The sequence below is a fragment of the Hoplias malabaricus genome, chromosome 18 (assembly GCF_029633855.1).
Source record: "Hoplias malabaricus isolate fHopMal1 chromosome 18, fHopMal1.hap1, whole genome shotgun sequence".
Taxonomy (NCBI): domain Eukaryota; kingdom Metazoa; phylum Chordata; class Actinopteri; order Characiformes; family Erythrinidae; genus Hoplias; species Hoplias malabaricus.
Genome location: NC_089817.1, coordinates 23,531,878 through 23,549,131, shown reverse-complemented (window position 1 = coordinate 23,549,131; position 17,254 = coordinate 23,531,878). Strand labels below are relative to the sequence as shown.

The 17,254-nt window shown below is 39.0% G+C and overlaps 1 protein-coding gene across 1 annotated transcript in view; it reads right to left on the bottom strand.

The window, feature by feature from the left end:
- The window catches only part of rasgrf2a (Ras protein-specific guanine nucleotide-releasing factor 2a), a 40,665-nt gene that overhangs the window by 5,246 nt on the left and 18,165 nt on the right, over window positions 1-17,254 (bottom strand). Inside the window, exons 13-22 of the mRNA XM_066650221.1 lie at window positions 15,448-15,530; window positions 14,900-15,148; window positions 10,781-10,873; window positions 9,824-10,233; window positions 5,882-6,007; window positions 4,811-4,900; window positions 4,532-4,638; window positions 2,594-2,706; window positions 1,319-1,379; window positions 58-161 (exon numbers count right to left, since the gene is read on the bottom strand). Coding sequence (XP_066506318.1) covers window positions 58-161; window positions 1,319-1,379; window positions 2,594-2,706; window positions 4,532-4,638; window positions 4,811-4,900; window positions 5,882-6,007; window positions 9,824-10,233; window positions 10,781-10,873; window positions 14,900-15,148; window positions 15,448-15,530 — 1,436 coding nt within the window. The remainder of the gene's footprint in view (window positions 1-57; window positions 162-1,318; window positions 1,380-2,593; window positions 2,707-4,531; window positions 4,639-4,810; window positions 4,901-5,881; window positions 6,008-9,823; window positions 10,234-10,780; window positions 10,874-14,899; window positions 15,149-15,447; window positions 15,531-17,254) is intronic.

The window sequence follows — 17,254 nt, the reverse complement described above, 5'->3', positions numbered from 1 at the left end:
AGGGAAACAGGCTTCCATAGCACCAGCCTTTAGCAAGATCTAATGACTGATACTCACTCATAAGGAATACTTCTGAACACAATATGGTCGAGTAAGGTGATCTGTTCAGCGAGCTCCATTGCAGAGAGAGATTCAAAATACTCTGTTTTGGGGAATTCAGTCTAGAAGCACACATTCAAATCAGAGGTAATTTTTGTGAAGAAAAATTATGTCCTGTGTATAAGTTTAGTATGTACAAAATAGGGCATGAACCGACAGGAAAATGGAACTGAAGATAATTTAGATTTTAGAGAACAAAGGAAAAATAAAAAATTTATAGGGGCACTATCGGGGCAAGAAGCTCCCCTTAGAGTAAGAAGCCCCCCTAATAATTTTTTATTAAGAATTCAGGTAATATAAATTCAAATATTTGCATTTTCCACAAATTGTGTTAAGAAAATTGATTTTAAAATGTAATATGTGCATTTGCATATACACATATTTTCCAAAAATATTCCAATAACTAACTGAAATACTTCATTTTATTAAATTGTGACAAAAGACAATTCACTGTAAAATAGAAATATTTAAAGTATCATTTGACTTTCAGATGTTAATAAGGGCATTTTAGTATCTTTCTGGCCCAACCATCACAAATTTCAGAATTTTTGAAGTAAAATATTTCTCTCCCCTGAATGTATAGCTGTATAACCACGACCCAATTAAAACATAAAATCCTTTTTTGGCAATGCAGACCTAAATACACAGAACCTTATTATTTAATTGCAAAGTATTAGGTGACCTGAAAATTATCGTTGTTATTATTAATTAATTTTATTTGTTTATTTGTTTGTTTTGAGAATGCCATTCTCCACATTAAAGCAGAGCCAGTGTTGAGATTGTTTTGTTGCCACCAAAGTCTGATCAAGAGACAAAATATGAGTAGGGAGGATATCTTACCCTGGGTGGGCCCTTCCCCCACATTACCCTACATTAAACACAAGGGTACTGCCTGAGATTAAATGACCTAAATACTTGATGCAATATTGTACTACTTTATTTGTATATAAAGCCAGTTAATATACTAGCTGAAATAGCAAAATTTTACAATTAATTTTCAGAGATAATACATCCTGGTAGATCAATGTAGGATCTAAAGCTCTGATGTTTCATGACACTATGGCTTGGCTTACCACGATGAAGTGACGTAGTGGACAAGTATTCTGTTCCAAAGTTCAAGGACAAATCAAATAAACAGAGACGGATTATACCTTATTCTCATTACTATTCTCCTCAAATAGACCAGCACAAGACTTTGATGTTTGGTAGCAGTGCTCACCATTTGGAGAATGTCTTCAATTTTAAGCTGAGAGTCATCTTGTTCTTCTTGAGAAAGTGCACTGTGTAAGAAGAAAGAGAAGATGGCTGAAATTATTCTTTCAGTACTATAAATAACTGCTAACTGTGGCTCAAAAAAGTCCTTTAGCCATTGTGACAACCAGCCTCTTTTGTCTGTGCAGTGGACCCAGTCCTACCAATGATGTGCATAACAATTTAATTAATTTGTCCTATAATTCTTACTGGCTTCACTGCCTTAAAATGATCTGAACATGAAATGGATTTTATGAAATACAATGTTTTGCCCAGGGTAAAGCAGTCATGTTTGGAAAAACTAGGTTTGTTTCCAACTCACTATTTACCAGCAATATTGGAACCATTCTTTCATTATGTGTAACCGCTTATCCAGTTCAGGGTCGCGGTGGGTTTAGAGCCTACCTGGAAACACTGGGGTAGGAATACACCCTGGAGGGGGCGCTAGTCCTTCACAGGGCAACACATACACAGTCACTCACACCTACAGACACTTTTAAGTCATCAATCCACCTACCAACGTGTGTTTTTGGACCGTGGGAGGAAACGGAAGCACCCGGAGAAAACCCACACAGACACTAGGAGAACACACCAAACCTCACAGTCACCCAGAGTGGGAATCGAACTCACAACCTCCAGTTCCCTGGAGCCGTGTGACTGCAACATTACCTGCTGCACCACAGTGCCGCAAAATTAGAACCAGCATAACAATCTTGCTGCTCAGGTGGAGGGAAATGATCTTTATGTGCATCCAATAAACTAATATCTATATGGCATTTGGGAGGTGTTCCAATTAGCTGCAGCTTTTTTCTATACAAACATGTAATTCGTTAACATAATTTTTATATCATTCATTCTGGGCGCAAGGCAAGAACACACCCCAGAGTGGGCGCTAGCCTGTCACAGGGTGACACACACTGACACATTCACTCACACACGGACAATATTGAGTAGACAGTCACTCCTCACAGACAGCAGGGCTCGAACCCACAACCCCAGGACCCAGGAGCTGTGTGACAGCGACACTATCTGCTGCAGAACATGTGGAACATGTAAAAAATAATGTGGCTCCTACAGTAGGAAAAAGCATAGCAACAAATTCTATCACTCAAAACTAATAAGTTTTTCTGATAAAATGGCCAATATGTATAAGTACAAGCTATGCATGTACCCAATAAAATCAGCGCATGGTGAATATTAGAGCGCAGGTGTATGAAAAGAGTGAAAACTCATATGACCCTACCTTAGAATGTTGGCTATGGCTTTTCTCTCCTGAGGCAGCAGGTCAGGATCTCTCAGGACTTCTTCCAGCAGAGTAATCACCCCTGTCTTCAGCTCATCGCTCATTTCAAAGTCCTGTCCAGCACAAAATCACTTTACATCTCAGCCAATAACATGATTTTGAAATCAAACAGGATAGAGTAATGAGGTCTTCCCACCTAAAACAAGAGTTTAATATGTCATTTGTCCAGTATTCTGTAGCTATGAGGCAGGAACACACCCTGGAGGGGGTGCCAGTCCTTCACAGGGTGACACACACACACATTCACTGACACTTTTGAGTAACCAATCTACCTACCAAAGTGTGTTTTTGGACAGTGGGAGGAAACTGGAGCACCTGGAGGAAACCCACACAGACACAGGGAGAACACACCACACTCCTCACAGACAGTCACCCGGAGCGTAGCTCGAACTCACAACTCCAGGTCCCTGGAGCTGCGTGACTGCGACACTACCTGCTGCGCTATTGTGCCGCCCCATCAATATAAAATTATTATATATATATAATTATTTAAAGAGGAGATATATCCTACATTACAATATGAAGGTTATTTTATAACTAGCTTATGTTTTCATCAGCATGTCCAAGAAAGATTTACATTTACAGCATTTAGCAGACGCTCTTATCCAGAGCAATTTACAAAAGTGCTTAGTGCTTACAAACAAGCTTCATTAAGTAATTACTTTGGCATTCCACCACCTCCAATGAAACAGCAGACTGAAAATGAAGGTAAAAAACAAGTATTTGAGGAAAAATGGCTGCAGGAGCATGGCTCAAAGCAGATGATGCCTGCAAAGAAATGTGGTTCAAATTATGCTGTGAAAATCCTAGTCTCGCAGATAAAAGCAGCGCCTTATATATGGGAACAAAACAGTTCAGCCACCCAACTGGTTCCTTCCCAATTTGCATCAAATGTTTGCGATTGGGGATTCACTTTTGCATATATTGTGAGATATTTACAGTCCACTTGAAAGTTGTTAAGCTTCTATTTGCAGAAAGGGATTTCAAAAAGGACAGATAAACGGAAGAACATATGTGCTAAGTATGGTACCGCCTTTGTCAAAGTAGAAAATTTAATAATATTGGATGGTCTGCTTGGAGGCAAGAGATGAAGGCAAAAATATGGAGACTATTACCTTTTATTCAAATTAAAGTGGCTACATGTGATGACAGTGACAGAAAACATAAAGGCACAGAGCATTTACAGTGTTTTCTAGCCAACATGCTTAACCCTGGAAACATTTTGAACTGAAAGTCTCTCAGGTTCCAGCAAGATAAACTGACTATTGGTGAATGCAAAGATGAACTCATGGTGGCTATTGACCAGCTGACACAACTACTTGACAAATGAAGGCAAGTACAGGAAAGAGGCTGTTTCAAATGCTGATGCTGACAGGGAGTGACAAGAATGATGTATAGAGAGGTTTAATTCAAGAGTTTGAAAGCAGATATGAATCCCTCAAATCATGTGATCAATTTTTCGTATTTGATCCTTCAACTTGGACTCAAGAAATGCAGCAGCACCAAAGAGCAGTCAGGAGGGCAGTGATGATGAGTATTTTCATATATATATATCCCTTAATCATAAACTGATCTTAAAGCACACCCATCATAGCTTTTGCTTTCCTTACTCTACAGAAGTCAACTGTGAGCTATTTTAGATATATGGGTAGTTTAACTGTTTATATTTGGCAGTATGTACTTGTTTGAAATAGTTTTTAAAAAGCTATATTCACTTAACTGTTTCATTCTCTATATTGGAAAGTGTTGGGTGGCTGCTTTGAGTGTTGATACTTTGTGTTTCTGTGTCATGTAATTCAATGGCATAAAGTACTGATAAGCAAAATAAAATAGTGTTATTACTAAGCTTGGTGTGAAGATGGAGCAAATGCATCAAACCTGTGAGTGCTTGGAAACCCAGTGGCGCAGGACATTGAGCACCCTGTTTGTAGCTGCCCTGCGGATGAGGAACTCCTTGTCGTACAGCTTCTCTGGGTTGATGAAACCTAGCAAGAACAAGCAATGCAGCAGTTTTAACTTTAGTACTTCACACTTTGTATTTATAAATGTTTCAATAAAAGCCAGCCTTCGAGGTCTTGTCATATTGGACAATGACCCAGCAGGGGGAACTGTAATGAAGCCGTGGGAGGTTATCTGAGTGTATTGGTGAGGTCTGACCTTGCGGGCCGCTGTGTCCAGCTGCGGCTGTGGCGATGGCAAAGGCGGAGGCGGGGGACATGGCACAACGTGAGTTCTCTGTAGTCTGACCTGTCAGATCCCAGTAGGGGAGAGGGGTGTCATTAAACAGGGCACTTTTAAAGAAATAAAACCACCAAGGCTGTTCATGATGTTATCAAGGGCAGCCAAAGAGAAATTTGAGGAGTTTATATCATATATGTAAGATATTGATGTCAAAGCATACTTTTATTAGGGAAAACTGTACAATTGAAAGGAGGCTCTAGCCTGGAAACAAGACGAGATACTGTTAGGAATGGAGGTAAACAAATTACATATGGTATCTTGAGGCACATTTGCCCACAGATGTTGCAGCTGGGCCTGTAGATCCTGCACAGTGGTAGGTTGCTGAAACTGTCGTCAACTGGCAAAAAATCTGGTAGACCAAGCAGGCCAAGGAAGTGTTGCAAACTGGCATAGACATTCCTGGCTATTATCCAGCTGATAAAATGTCAGTTGGAAGCCCTGCTATGAGTGGCAAATCTTGGCCACATGATGTCCTGCCCATATCACTGAGCTGCTAGTGTCCTTTATATCTCTATTAGGGGCGATAGACTATCGTATGCAATGGCTCCCCAGATCATTACAGCAGCAGTTGGGGAAGTGTGTTGTCCCACAGCAAAGGCAAGAATCAAGTGCTCATCATGAGGCCTTCACAATTGAACCCGATTGTCGTCTAATCCAAAACAGAACCTGGATTTGTCGTTAAAGATGATGTGGTTCCAGTCTGTACCAATCCAGGTTTCTTATTCATGACACCACAGCCCCCAACACCTCAGAACAGCTTTGTTGGGACAGCCTAGACATAGGGCAATTTATCAAAACAACCACCTTGCATCTCTCAGTCCAATAACCTGCCCCCACTCAAGGTCTGTCTGCTGGATAATGTCTTTAAGTGCGTCGTAGAGATATATCTAGCAGTTAATGATCTTTCACAAAGAGGTACTCTACCCAAATGTATATGCTAAATGTACATTTAATATAAATATGAAGCAACATGATTAAATCCTCTACCTCCTGGCGGTCTGTAGCGGAGATGTCTGGGAGTGGTTGGCGAGCGGCAGGGGGACATGTCTCCGGCCTCAACAGAAGTGGGCGTCTCTGGAATAAACTTGTCCAGTGACACAGACTCTAAGACAGCTGTTAGAAAACAAAGTAAATGGATTAAATCAAATCGTTCCCTCTTATCTCTATTCTAAAGTGTCCTTTTGTGACTTGACAATTGCTTATCAGAACAAATATTACTATAGTTACTGTTATTTTTGTATATTCAAATGTTCTAGAACAACTGGCAATTACCACATTATGCTTGGAAAAACATATATTACAAGCATGTAGACATCAATTAGAATAACAATAATAAAATGACAGTGCCTGCCACTCCCTTTAGCTAATATCTACTGTCTTATTTACATCAATGGAAACATCACATTAGAACATCACACATGGTGTAGCACTGCTGTCCTCATTTCCTCTTAATCATAACAGTGAGAGCAGAATGAAGAAAGCCACTCAGGCAGCCATTGCAGATCTGAAAAGCTCAGTAAGGGTCCTCTGCATTTAATTAGATGTCATTTTCCTCTCAGGACGTAGGGGTGCATGAGCCTTCACGTTATGTTAGTCCTCATAAGAGCTACTCTCCCCATCCAACAAAAAACTGTGTGTAATGACAGGTGCTGGGTGTATGTGTGTGTGTGAGTTTGTACATTTCCTCATTGCTTGAAGAGCTGCTCTCCAAGAATACATCAGACACAAAGATATTTACCCTTCTCTGGCAATGTCAGGATTAATATGGGTCCCTAAGAGCCCCATTTCGTTCCTTTTTTGGTTGTGTGTGATATGCACATAAAAACAAAACTCTTAGCATTTAATTAGAACATATTGATAAGATTAAAGTTCAACTCATATCTGTACATCTTCAAACATACCATTAATGATGTGTCAAAATTAAGGATTCAGGATTCTGTCTCTTATTAACATGGGAAAATATGGGAGACATTTTTGTGAACCATTTTTTTCTATAAACGCATACTAGTGAATGTGAACATAAAAAAACATGGTCTTGATCAAAGAATAATAAAAAAAAGTAATATGCATCAAAACATACACTTTAGCATGAGTGAATAAAAAAAAAAAGGAAGAGTACTAGGGTGGCACGGTGGCGCAGCAGGTAGTGTCGCAGTCACACAGCTCCAGGGGCCTGGAGGTTGCGGGTTTGATTCCCGCTCTGGGTGACTGTCTGTGAGGAGTTGGTGTGTTCTTCCTCTGTTTCAGTTTCCTCCCACAGTCCAAAAACACACGTTGGTAGGTGGATTGGCAACTCCAAAGTGTCTGAATGTGTGAGTGTGTGTGTCTGTGTTGCCCTGTGAAGAACTGGCGCCCCCTCCAGGGTGTATTCCTGCCTTGCGCCCAATGATTCTGGACCCACTGCGACCCTGAACTGGATAAGCGCTTACAGATAATGAATGAATGAATTAAGAGTACTAATAAAAACTATGCAAAAACAGAGATAATAAACAAGTCACAACCTCAAAGAATAATAACTCCATCAACATTGCTGCAAGTTTTTATAACTGTAAATTTTTTTTCAATTTACACTCAAAAATAAAGGTGCTACAAAGGGTTCTTTGAGAGATGCCATAGAAGAAGCACTTTTAGTTCCATAAATGACCAAGTGTGTTTAAGATTAAAAATCCATAATTTGATGTTCAGGTTCTTTATACATTTAAATGTATTATCAAAATTGTTCTAGATATTTTAGTAGAAATCTGATTCATTTTAATTTTATAATAGTTTAAAGTTAATCTAAAATAATATTGGTTCGGCAGGTAGTGTCGCAGTCACACAACTCCTGGGCTGTGAGGAGTGTGGTGTGTTCTCCCTGTGTCCGCATGGGTTTCCTCCGGGTGACTGTCTGTGAGGAGTGTGGCGTGTTCTCCCTGTGTCCGCGTGGGTTTCCTCCGGGTGCTCCGGGTTTCCTCCCATGGTCCGGTTTCCACCTACCCACGTTGGTAGGTGGATTGGCGACTCAAAAGTGTCCAGATGTGTAAGTGAATGTGTGTGTGTGTGTGTGTGTGTGTAAGACACCCTGTGAAGAACTCAGGCACCCTCCAGGGTGTGTTCCTGCCTTGCGCCCAGTGATTTGCTGCTATGTTCACTATATAAAGAAACGCCATGACATATTTGTTGTTGGATGAACTGATATAGATTCTGAGCAAGCATACAAGCACATTGAGAATGGAATTAGGATTGGTAAGTGCTTAGAATTCACTGGTTTAATCAGAGTAAACTTAAGAAAGGCTTATAATGTTAAATATATTCCTATTCATATGGTTTCAAAGTTTGTAAATCTAATAATTTAAAATGAATAGGATTTTGTCTGGCTCAGTTAGATTAAATTCTTTACATATCAAAAGCAACAACAGCATTACATCATCATATTTTAAACAGAGGAGAGCAGCCTAAAGAGCAGAAATGGTGCTTAAGGTTTTACATTGCAGAATCTCAGCTTTAATATACATTTATACTGGATGAACCAAACAGAAATTATGAACCATGCAGAAATTAGCCATTACTTTGTTAGACACAATGCTTAGTTTCACATACTGTGGAGCTGATGACAGCTTAGCATGTGATATATAACACCGGACGCAGGGTGTATTTCCTGATGTTCATTGTCAAGTTAGTAATGTGGTATGTGTAGTGAATTTCAGGTCCCAAAAAAGCACCATAGCGGTTTAAGGAGTATATCTCGAGTAATTTCCTGGTTGGTAAAGTGCCATCCCCTGGGTTTTGAGGCATTTGAGCATTTAGGGTACTTCAAATTCCTGTAGCATATGTGACTATCATGTGACAGATGTGGACTATCTGCATTGTCCTTAGGCGCGTTAAGCTTTTCAGTGATGTTGCATTAGGTGCAGTTCAAAAAAGAAGCAGTAGATTGGCATCATAATCTCAGAGGAAATCATGTGCTTGATGCCACCATCCTGAGGATGGTGGCGCTGTGTGATTTTTCCAAAGACAAATTTGGTGTTTTTCAACAAAAAGAACTCTGGTTCTCGAAGTAGTTCGGTTCTGATTCTTGGAACCTTTGTGCACTCCATCAAACTGAAGCACATTTTCACCAGTTTAGATGGGATACATCATGAGTGGGATGCGTTGCAGTTGCTCGGTTCCAGCATCGACATGGATGAATTTAGTGCCAGACAAACTGAGAGTGTACTTTACTTTAGGGAACATAATTGTACATTATTCTATTATGATTGTTCATTTTAAAATTGTGTTGAGTTTATATACACATTTCATCTCCAGGACTCTTATTATACTCATTTATTTACACGGTTCTGTTAAGAAAGATGGAGCATGTTCCTGTTTTATTTTTCATTAATTTGTATATAACATTCTGTAAATTTACCACATCCAGCTCCACTGTGCGATAACACTTTATTAATGCTTTGAGCTCTTTCTGGAACTTCTTTAGCTCAACACGCCCAGGGATGATATGACACTGAAGAACTAACTTTTCTTTGGTTTCAGCTGGGAAGAAGCTTTTCTGGTTCACAAATGAATTTATGTCATGAATGGGAGGAATTAGTGGAAAAGCACTAATTGAAGGGTGGAAGTGGTGATGACTAAAAATTCAGCCAAAATTTGAGAATTAAAAAAACATCAAAAAACAAAAAACAAAAACAAAAACGTACTATAACTTGCTGTGTAGTTATCCGCTACCCTGTCTATCTTTAGAAAAAATTTCATAGGGCAAACATATTGAGGATGGTAGATGATTTTCAACACAGCAATGACGTGTTAGTCTGTATCTGTATCTGTATCGGTGTTTGGGATGCAGTCAGTAATAGTAAACCTGAAAAATGCACCTACATGTAAAGAGTACCTGATAAAATATCTGGCGTATAATACGCTGGCAACTCAGTGTACATACATGTGAATGAGACCCACCCCGTCGAATGCTTCTCCTTAGCTTGCCGCATAGAGCATCAATGCGTGGCAGTTCGCCCCCCTCCTCCGTTGTAGTGGGGGCCAGCTCAGGTGAGGTGGGACCCCGGCTCAGGTCCAAGGGTGCCTTGGTGCAGGTGGGTGGAGGGGAAGAGATCACAGGATTAAAGGTGGAGGTGGGACTACTGGCAGCAGAGGACAATGTGGTGGTTGAAAGGTCTAAAGCTCCGGTCTTTCCACCTCCGACTGGAGAGCTGAGTGAAAGCTTGCGGGAATGCACAGGTGAGGAGGTGCGGGAGGAGATGGAGAGGGGTGGAGGTGATGAGAACTTGCGTGACAGTCGGGGGGACTTGTTGTTCAGGTTTTCACTGCCCCAGGGACCTTGGTTAGTGGCAAAGAACAGCTCAAGAGACCTGAGGAATAAGAAAAGATACACGGGTAGGGAGAGAGTGAGGGAAAAGAAGAAAAATAAAGGCAGGCAGATGAATACATATCACAGCCCAGTGCACATTCATTTCAAATAAAGTTTTCCAAAACAAGATTTTCAAATCCTGTGCTGGGGCTCAGGTGTGGAAGGAATGATTTTTTTGTGATGGACTGAGGAATTCTGTCACTGTCTCAACAAAACCTGTACGTTTATTGTTGTATCGGTTGTATGTATTATTTTTTTAAATGTAATTTGAAAAAAGACGTTTCATCAAAATGTTACGACGAAAGAATCAACAGAAACAGCTCAAATGATTTGGAACAAAATATAATCTTATATATCTTTCTCTTCTCTTGTCACAATACTCTTTGTGGAATGAAAAAAAGAGAAAAGTTTGTGTAGAGCTGTCAGAAGTTACAGGAGGAGTAAAAACAAGAGAATAAGAGCTATGTTAAAGGGAGAGAAAAGGATAGAAATTCTGAAACAGCACACACAGAAGGAATGGAAGAGAAAGACAAACACAATGCGTTTACTTGGACTGGTCCAGGGCGAGCCTTGTAATCTTCAGGCTGTAGTCTGGACATATGGAGGAGATGGACAAACGGTCAGATGAGTGGTACTGAATCCTGTGAGTGACAGTGAGAGTGGAGTGGGGAGGAAGGAAGGGAGGCTTGGGTTAGGGCCCACTGTCATATACACTGGCTAGCAAAAATAAAATGTTGTGCACACTAATATTACACTCTTTAGGACTCATTTATGAAACCTTGCAAACAAGCAAACGTGATTTACAAGTAAAATGGATGTTCCCGAAAACTTAACGTCAGATTCATGAACGCGGTGTAAACACCAGATTTCTAAGTAGAAAATGTGAATGTTTGTGAATATCAAATATTAGCCAACTTCTTTGCAATTAACATAATATTACCATAATCCACAACTGTGAATTTCAAATGACCGCCATATAAGGAATCACTCAGACTGAGGAAACACAGCAAAAATCCTTTAAAATCTCTACAGAAAAGCAATTGAATCTGGAAACAAATTTTGTTCTTTACTTGCTCACAACACATTTATAAAAAAAAATTCCCTTGAACTGTATTTATGTTTTTTTTTACAATTATATATAATTTTATACATGTACCACACTTATTGCGGATACATTTTAAATAATGAAAATTTTAGGGGCCTACGACATTTGTGTTTATTCTTGACACAATCTGCCTCTCTCTAGACCAGTGGTCCTCAAACTGTGCTACAAGAGGTGGTGGGTCAAATGACCTTGAAAAATTCACTACTTGATTAAGGATTTTATTCATAACTGAAAATCTAAAGGTTTTATGTGTAAATTACATAATGTTTCACAGTTTTCATTACGCCCCAATAAAAATAATTTGAGTGTAACGTGCTATGCATAATCCGTAGTTGATTACGTCTGTAAGGGAAAGGTAGATGGGGGGCAGCGTTTGTGCGCTTTTTTCCCTCTTCTCATTTTTTATTTCTTTCAAAACGCTTATTGCCCATAAATTTTATATGTTCTCATAATTGTATAATACTGTTTAAAACATGGGGCGGCACGGTGGCGCAGCAGGTAGTGTCACACAGCTCCAGGGACCTGGACGTTGAGTGTTAGATTCCCGCTCCGGGTGACTGTCTGTGAGGAGTTGGTGTGTTCTCCCCGTGTCCGCGTGGGTTTCCTCCAGGTGCTCCGGTTTCCTCCCACAGTCCAAAAACACACGTTGATAGGTGGATTGGCGACTTAAAAGTGTCCATAGGTGTGAATGTGTGTGTGTGTCTGTGTTGCCCTGTGAAGGACTGGCGCCCCCTCCAGGGTGTATTCCCGCCTTGCGCCCAATGATTCCAGGTAGGCTCTGGACCCACTGCGACCCTGAATTGGATAAGTGGTTACAGATAATGAATGAATGAATGAATGTTTAAAACATTCAGTTTAGGCCTATAGTTATTTGTATTCTCTCTATAATTTTAGTCATTATTTACATAATTTCAAAAAATAAATAAATAAATAAGGCAAAAATTCAAGCGAGATTTTGCCTTATGCCCCCGGAACAGAGGAAGAATCAGAGGCCACATGTTTCTGTGGTAAAAGTCATAGGTAATACTTGGAGGTTTTGGTTTGATAATGGGTGATACTTGGTCTAAAAGGTTTCAAAACCACTGATCTAGACACTCTCATAGAGAGATACATTCCTGTGGATCTGTACCTGCTTCGCAAGAACTCCTTCAAATGAGTTTATCTTGTATGAAGTTATCAGTACGTCAAGTATAACATAGCTTGAAATTCCTGGGAAGATGCTTGGATGATTGAGGGCTTAAACATTCCTGTCTTAAACGTTTCAGTGTCCAAGGAGCCATGCATGGACAGCTCCTGCACAGATTAGGGAACAGCGTGGAATCTACTACAGTCTCGGAATGTGCACTCTTTTCAAAGCTGGCTCTACAAAGTTGCACAAATAAGAAATAATGGATTTTGATCGTTAACAGCTAAACGATCAAAACCTGTATCATCTGTAACAGTGCTAAAGTTCTCTGTAGACATCTGTCTGTTAAATCCAGCAGCGGCGCAACATCAGATATTTACACATGTGGGTATACAGACCCTAAACTCTTTTATATTGAGGTAATCCACATTAAATAAGGGATCGACCTACAGTGATTAGCTATTGAAATTTGCTCTGAAAAACAGGTTGTATTTTGTGAAATGTCATTAGAATTATTATTCATTCATTCATTCATTATCTGTAACCGCTTATCCAGTTCAGGGTCGTGGTGGGTCCAGAGCCTACCTGGAATCAATGGGCGCAAGGCAGGAATACATCCTGGAGGGGGCGCCAGTCCTTCACAGGGCAACACAGACAAACACACACATTCACTCACATAGTCACACCTACAGACACTTTTTGAGTCGCCAATCCACCTACCAACATGTGTTTTTTGGACTGTGGGAGGAAACTGGAGCACCCGGAGGAAACCCACATGAACACGGGGAGAACACACCAACTCCTCACATACAGTCACCCGGAACGGGAATCAAACCCACAACCTCCAGGCCCCTGGAGCTGTGTGACTGTGACACTAGCTGCTTACTTTTAATGATTGTTCAGACATTTCAGATGATACTTTCAGTGTCATTCAGACATCATGTACACTTCGCGAGTTTCAGGTGTAAATTTTGTTCGTACCTGCGAACATTTTGAGTACTCCTCGCGTTTCATCAATGAGGCCCACTGTCAGCTTTATAGAGCTGAACTTTGTAGTTCTAAAATTGCACATTGTTGTCCACCTGTTGCTCTGCATACATTGTTAACACCCTTTCACAATGTTCAAAAGTCTGGACCACAGGACCACCCCAAACAGGTAGTATTTGGTGTCACTGCAGTGCTGAGAATGTTCCACCACCCAAATACCCGCTCTGTGGTGGATTGCTGGAGTCCTAACCATTGACGAACAGTGTGAAACTGGGCAAAAAAAAAGTATGTAGATCAAACAAACGGACCACAATATTCTGTAATTTTTGAACTAGAAAGTGCACCTATATGGTAAGATTAGCTGATAAAATGGACAATGAGTGTAGAATATTAGTGTGTGACTTTTTCTGGCCAGGCAGTATAAACATGATGTAATAGACACATGTATGTATCTATGTATCTGAACAGAACATATTTTAATTAATTTATTGTTCACATATATGTATTTGTTTAACTGTAAGCATGTTTGCACTGGATCACAACTGATAATCTCTGTGTGCAATCATAAGAAAAACCTTGAACATGTGGGGTCATAGAAAAAAGGGAAAAACCTCTACTTTTAAAATATGCTGTCTTAACTTTATAAATACACAAAGCTTTAGTTAATCATAGTCTGAGTGTTTGAGACATGCATCATATTAATAATCCAAATAATAGAAAGGTAGAGTGCTAATTTAAGAAAGGTAGAGTGCTGATGTCAGTGTCACTGAAATACACTGGTGTAAGGTAAGTAAAGCTATTCAAGCAAAGCACGCCAGAAATATATATGAACTGAAACACATGTGTAAAGAAGAAGAAAGGGCCAGAAAGGAGCACCTGGCTGAACAAAATATATAAAGAGCAGTCAGCTGAGGTTATTTCCAGTAAATGAGGTTGTTCCACTCTCTCTCTCTCTCTCTCTCTCTCTCTCTCTCTCTCTCTCTCTCACACACATACACACACACACACACACACATATATATATATATATATATATATATATATATATATATATATAACATCATTCAGATGACTCAGAACAAACATTAATAATGTAATAAATAATTGTTCCAATGAATGTGTAGAGCATAGTGTGCCCCCAAAGTACAGAGGGAAATATTTGTTGCTTCAGAAAAGAACTCCTCATATCTTTGTGTTAGACCCATTTATACATTAACAGCACATGAAGTCTTTTCTGATGTTGATAAAAGACGTTAAATAGGTAAAAATTGAAGTTGGCACAATGACAGATGGAGAATATAAGAATATATTAAAGGAATATTTAAACAAAATGTCTGTTAATATTGCTAACATATAAACAACATCACCTGGTGGCTAGATGTGTTGGCTTGGTTATGGCAGTTTAGAATTTCTATTTCTTTAATATGATATTATTCCAACAGGCCTGACCTGACAGGGATGGAGGTGAAAGGCTTTTTGTAGATGTCAGCTAGCTTGTCCATGACCACAGTAGCAGTGGTGAAGATGCGATACGTGTGCAGGAAGGTGTTGAGGAAGTCAATGGAAAGGAAGCGCAGGTCAGTCAGCCTCTCCAGAAGCCGCTCCACGCTGGCGTAACGGATCTGTGGCACCTTGCAAGAGTTGAGTGTCTTGCTGAAGCAAATATCCACATCATCTTTGTGTAGCCGTATATCAGACCTAAAAGTTAAATTTTGTTTTGGATTAAAGGGATAATATTAGGGATGAACTAAAATCAAAATTTAAAGCAAAAAACTGATACCATCTACATATGACTTAGGGCTTAATTTTTAAAGATATTTTAAACATATCTGTACAAAGGAAAAAAAACCCATAAAATTTTAATTTGAAGTAAATTTATGTAAAACAGTGCAGATTTTCTGCTATAATTTAATTGAAACATGATCTCCATCAATTAAACTATGATTGTTATAGATTTTAAAAATTAAAATGAATGCATATCATGCTGAATTTCTTACTTGAGCATGTGAGGCACAGTGACTTTGGAGTTCTCCTCAAACACACTGGTCATAAGGCCATTGCAGCGGATGTTGTCAATGCACTTCAAGTATGGCCCATAAAAAGGAAGAAAAATAGGGTATATTTAGTTGTTTATGTTTCACTTCCCTTTCACCATATTAACCTGTAAGCCATTTGAAATTAGTTTTTAAAACAATTATATGCACTCATGAAATGACAAAAAAATTGAATAAACTTCAAATTGTGAGGTTTCATCTTACACTCCCGGTCCTTGAGTAGATATTTATTATGTTGATACAACATCATTGTGTTGGTGGGATTTGAACTCTGAAATTGAAGGCATTCAATGTAAGCAATCACTAATTCCCCATCCAGTTTCCAAATCACTGATTGGATAAACAAGCACTAATGTTCTTAACCTTAACACTGGTTTACCAGACTAACTGCACCACTTTACACTTTTCTTTGAAACAATTTCATATATTAGTATATGAGAGTATGGTTGAGCAAGCTGTAAAACCGCAGAGGGTTATGGCCCCAGTGGGAATGGTGCAGGTGGAGGGAGGGACTGGAAACACCCTGTTCTTCACAACAAAACAAGTAGCTCCAAGTCCCCAGAGCTTCAACCTTGCCTGCACTGCAAAACATGCAGTACTCCAGAGACAGACCTGCTGCTTGGCCTGGTGCTCAGTTTTACTAGACTCTCTATTTGCTCTATACATTTGTGTCTGTTAGTCTGTGAATACATATCTCAGTCCCTCTGTATTTAGAAACTTATGAATTACAGAGTATATGTTCAACTCTGGAGTCCTGAGTACTGACAATCTGAATCTGAAGCTTAAGCCTGTGTCAGGTTTCTAAAACAGGAACGCAGTGTTTAACTACAGCCCAAACAATATGAAAATCTTGTGGCTGAAAAATTATACAGATTTTAGGATTAAAAATGGCAGGTAAGTCTTAATATCAGCTTATATATATATTATATATATATATATATATATATATATATATATATATAATGACAGATAAGGTTCCACTGACAATGTTTTTTTCTGTAATAAAATATACTGAAATAAGTAAAAGAAATAATATAGACTTATTTTTAAATATCCTCTTTTAAGTTCATATAACACTGCTGTTGGAACAAAATTTTGTGGATCCTCATTTTTATATGAAAAAGAAAATATCTGTTGATCTGTTTATCATGAAATAACACAACACAAACAGTTTAAGATGATAAAAAAGTAAGGATAGCAACTCATTTAAACCCTATATTTAAATGAAAACCGTATAAAGACAACATGTTAAATCTAAAATGTTAATCATTTTTTGAAAACTACATGCCCATCTTTAACGTTATGTATGCACATTTAAAATATGTGGAAGAAATTTATTTCTTATGTTTTATCACTTCTTTTAAAACTGTTAGAAAACTGATGTATTTTGAAAAATGAAATATTTTGTGGCAGCATATTCCTCCAAAACCTGTATCATTCAGCATTAACGGTGCCTTGACAGATGTTCAAGTCAACCATGCCATGTGCACGAATGCTCCTACATACCATTATGGATGCTAGATGCTGAAATTTTCATCCATCATACCACTGAAATTGCCATCCGGTACTGGTTTTCTGCCTTGTCCTTTGCATATCCTCTGGATTCTTTCAAACTTTTAATGATGCTACGGCTATGTACTGCAAATGATTAAATCCTCAGTTTCTCTGCTATGCGTGAATCCCTCTCCATCTTTACTTTTGGAATCCTCTATTGTAAACGAAATCACGTTACTGACCTGTTGCTAATTAA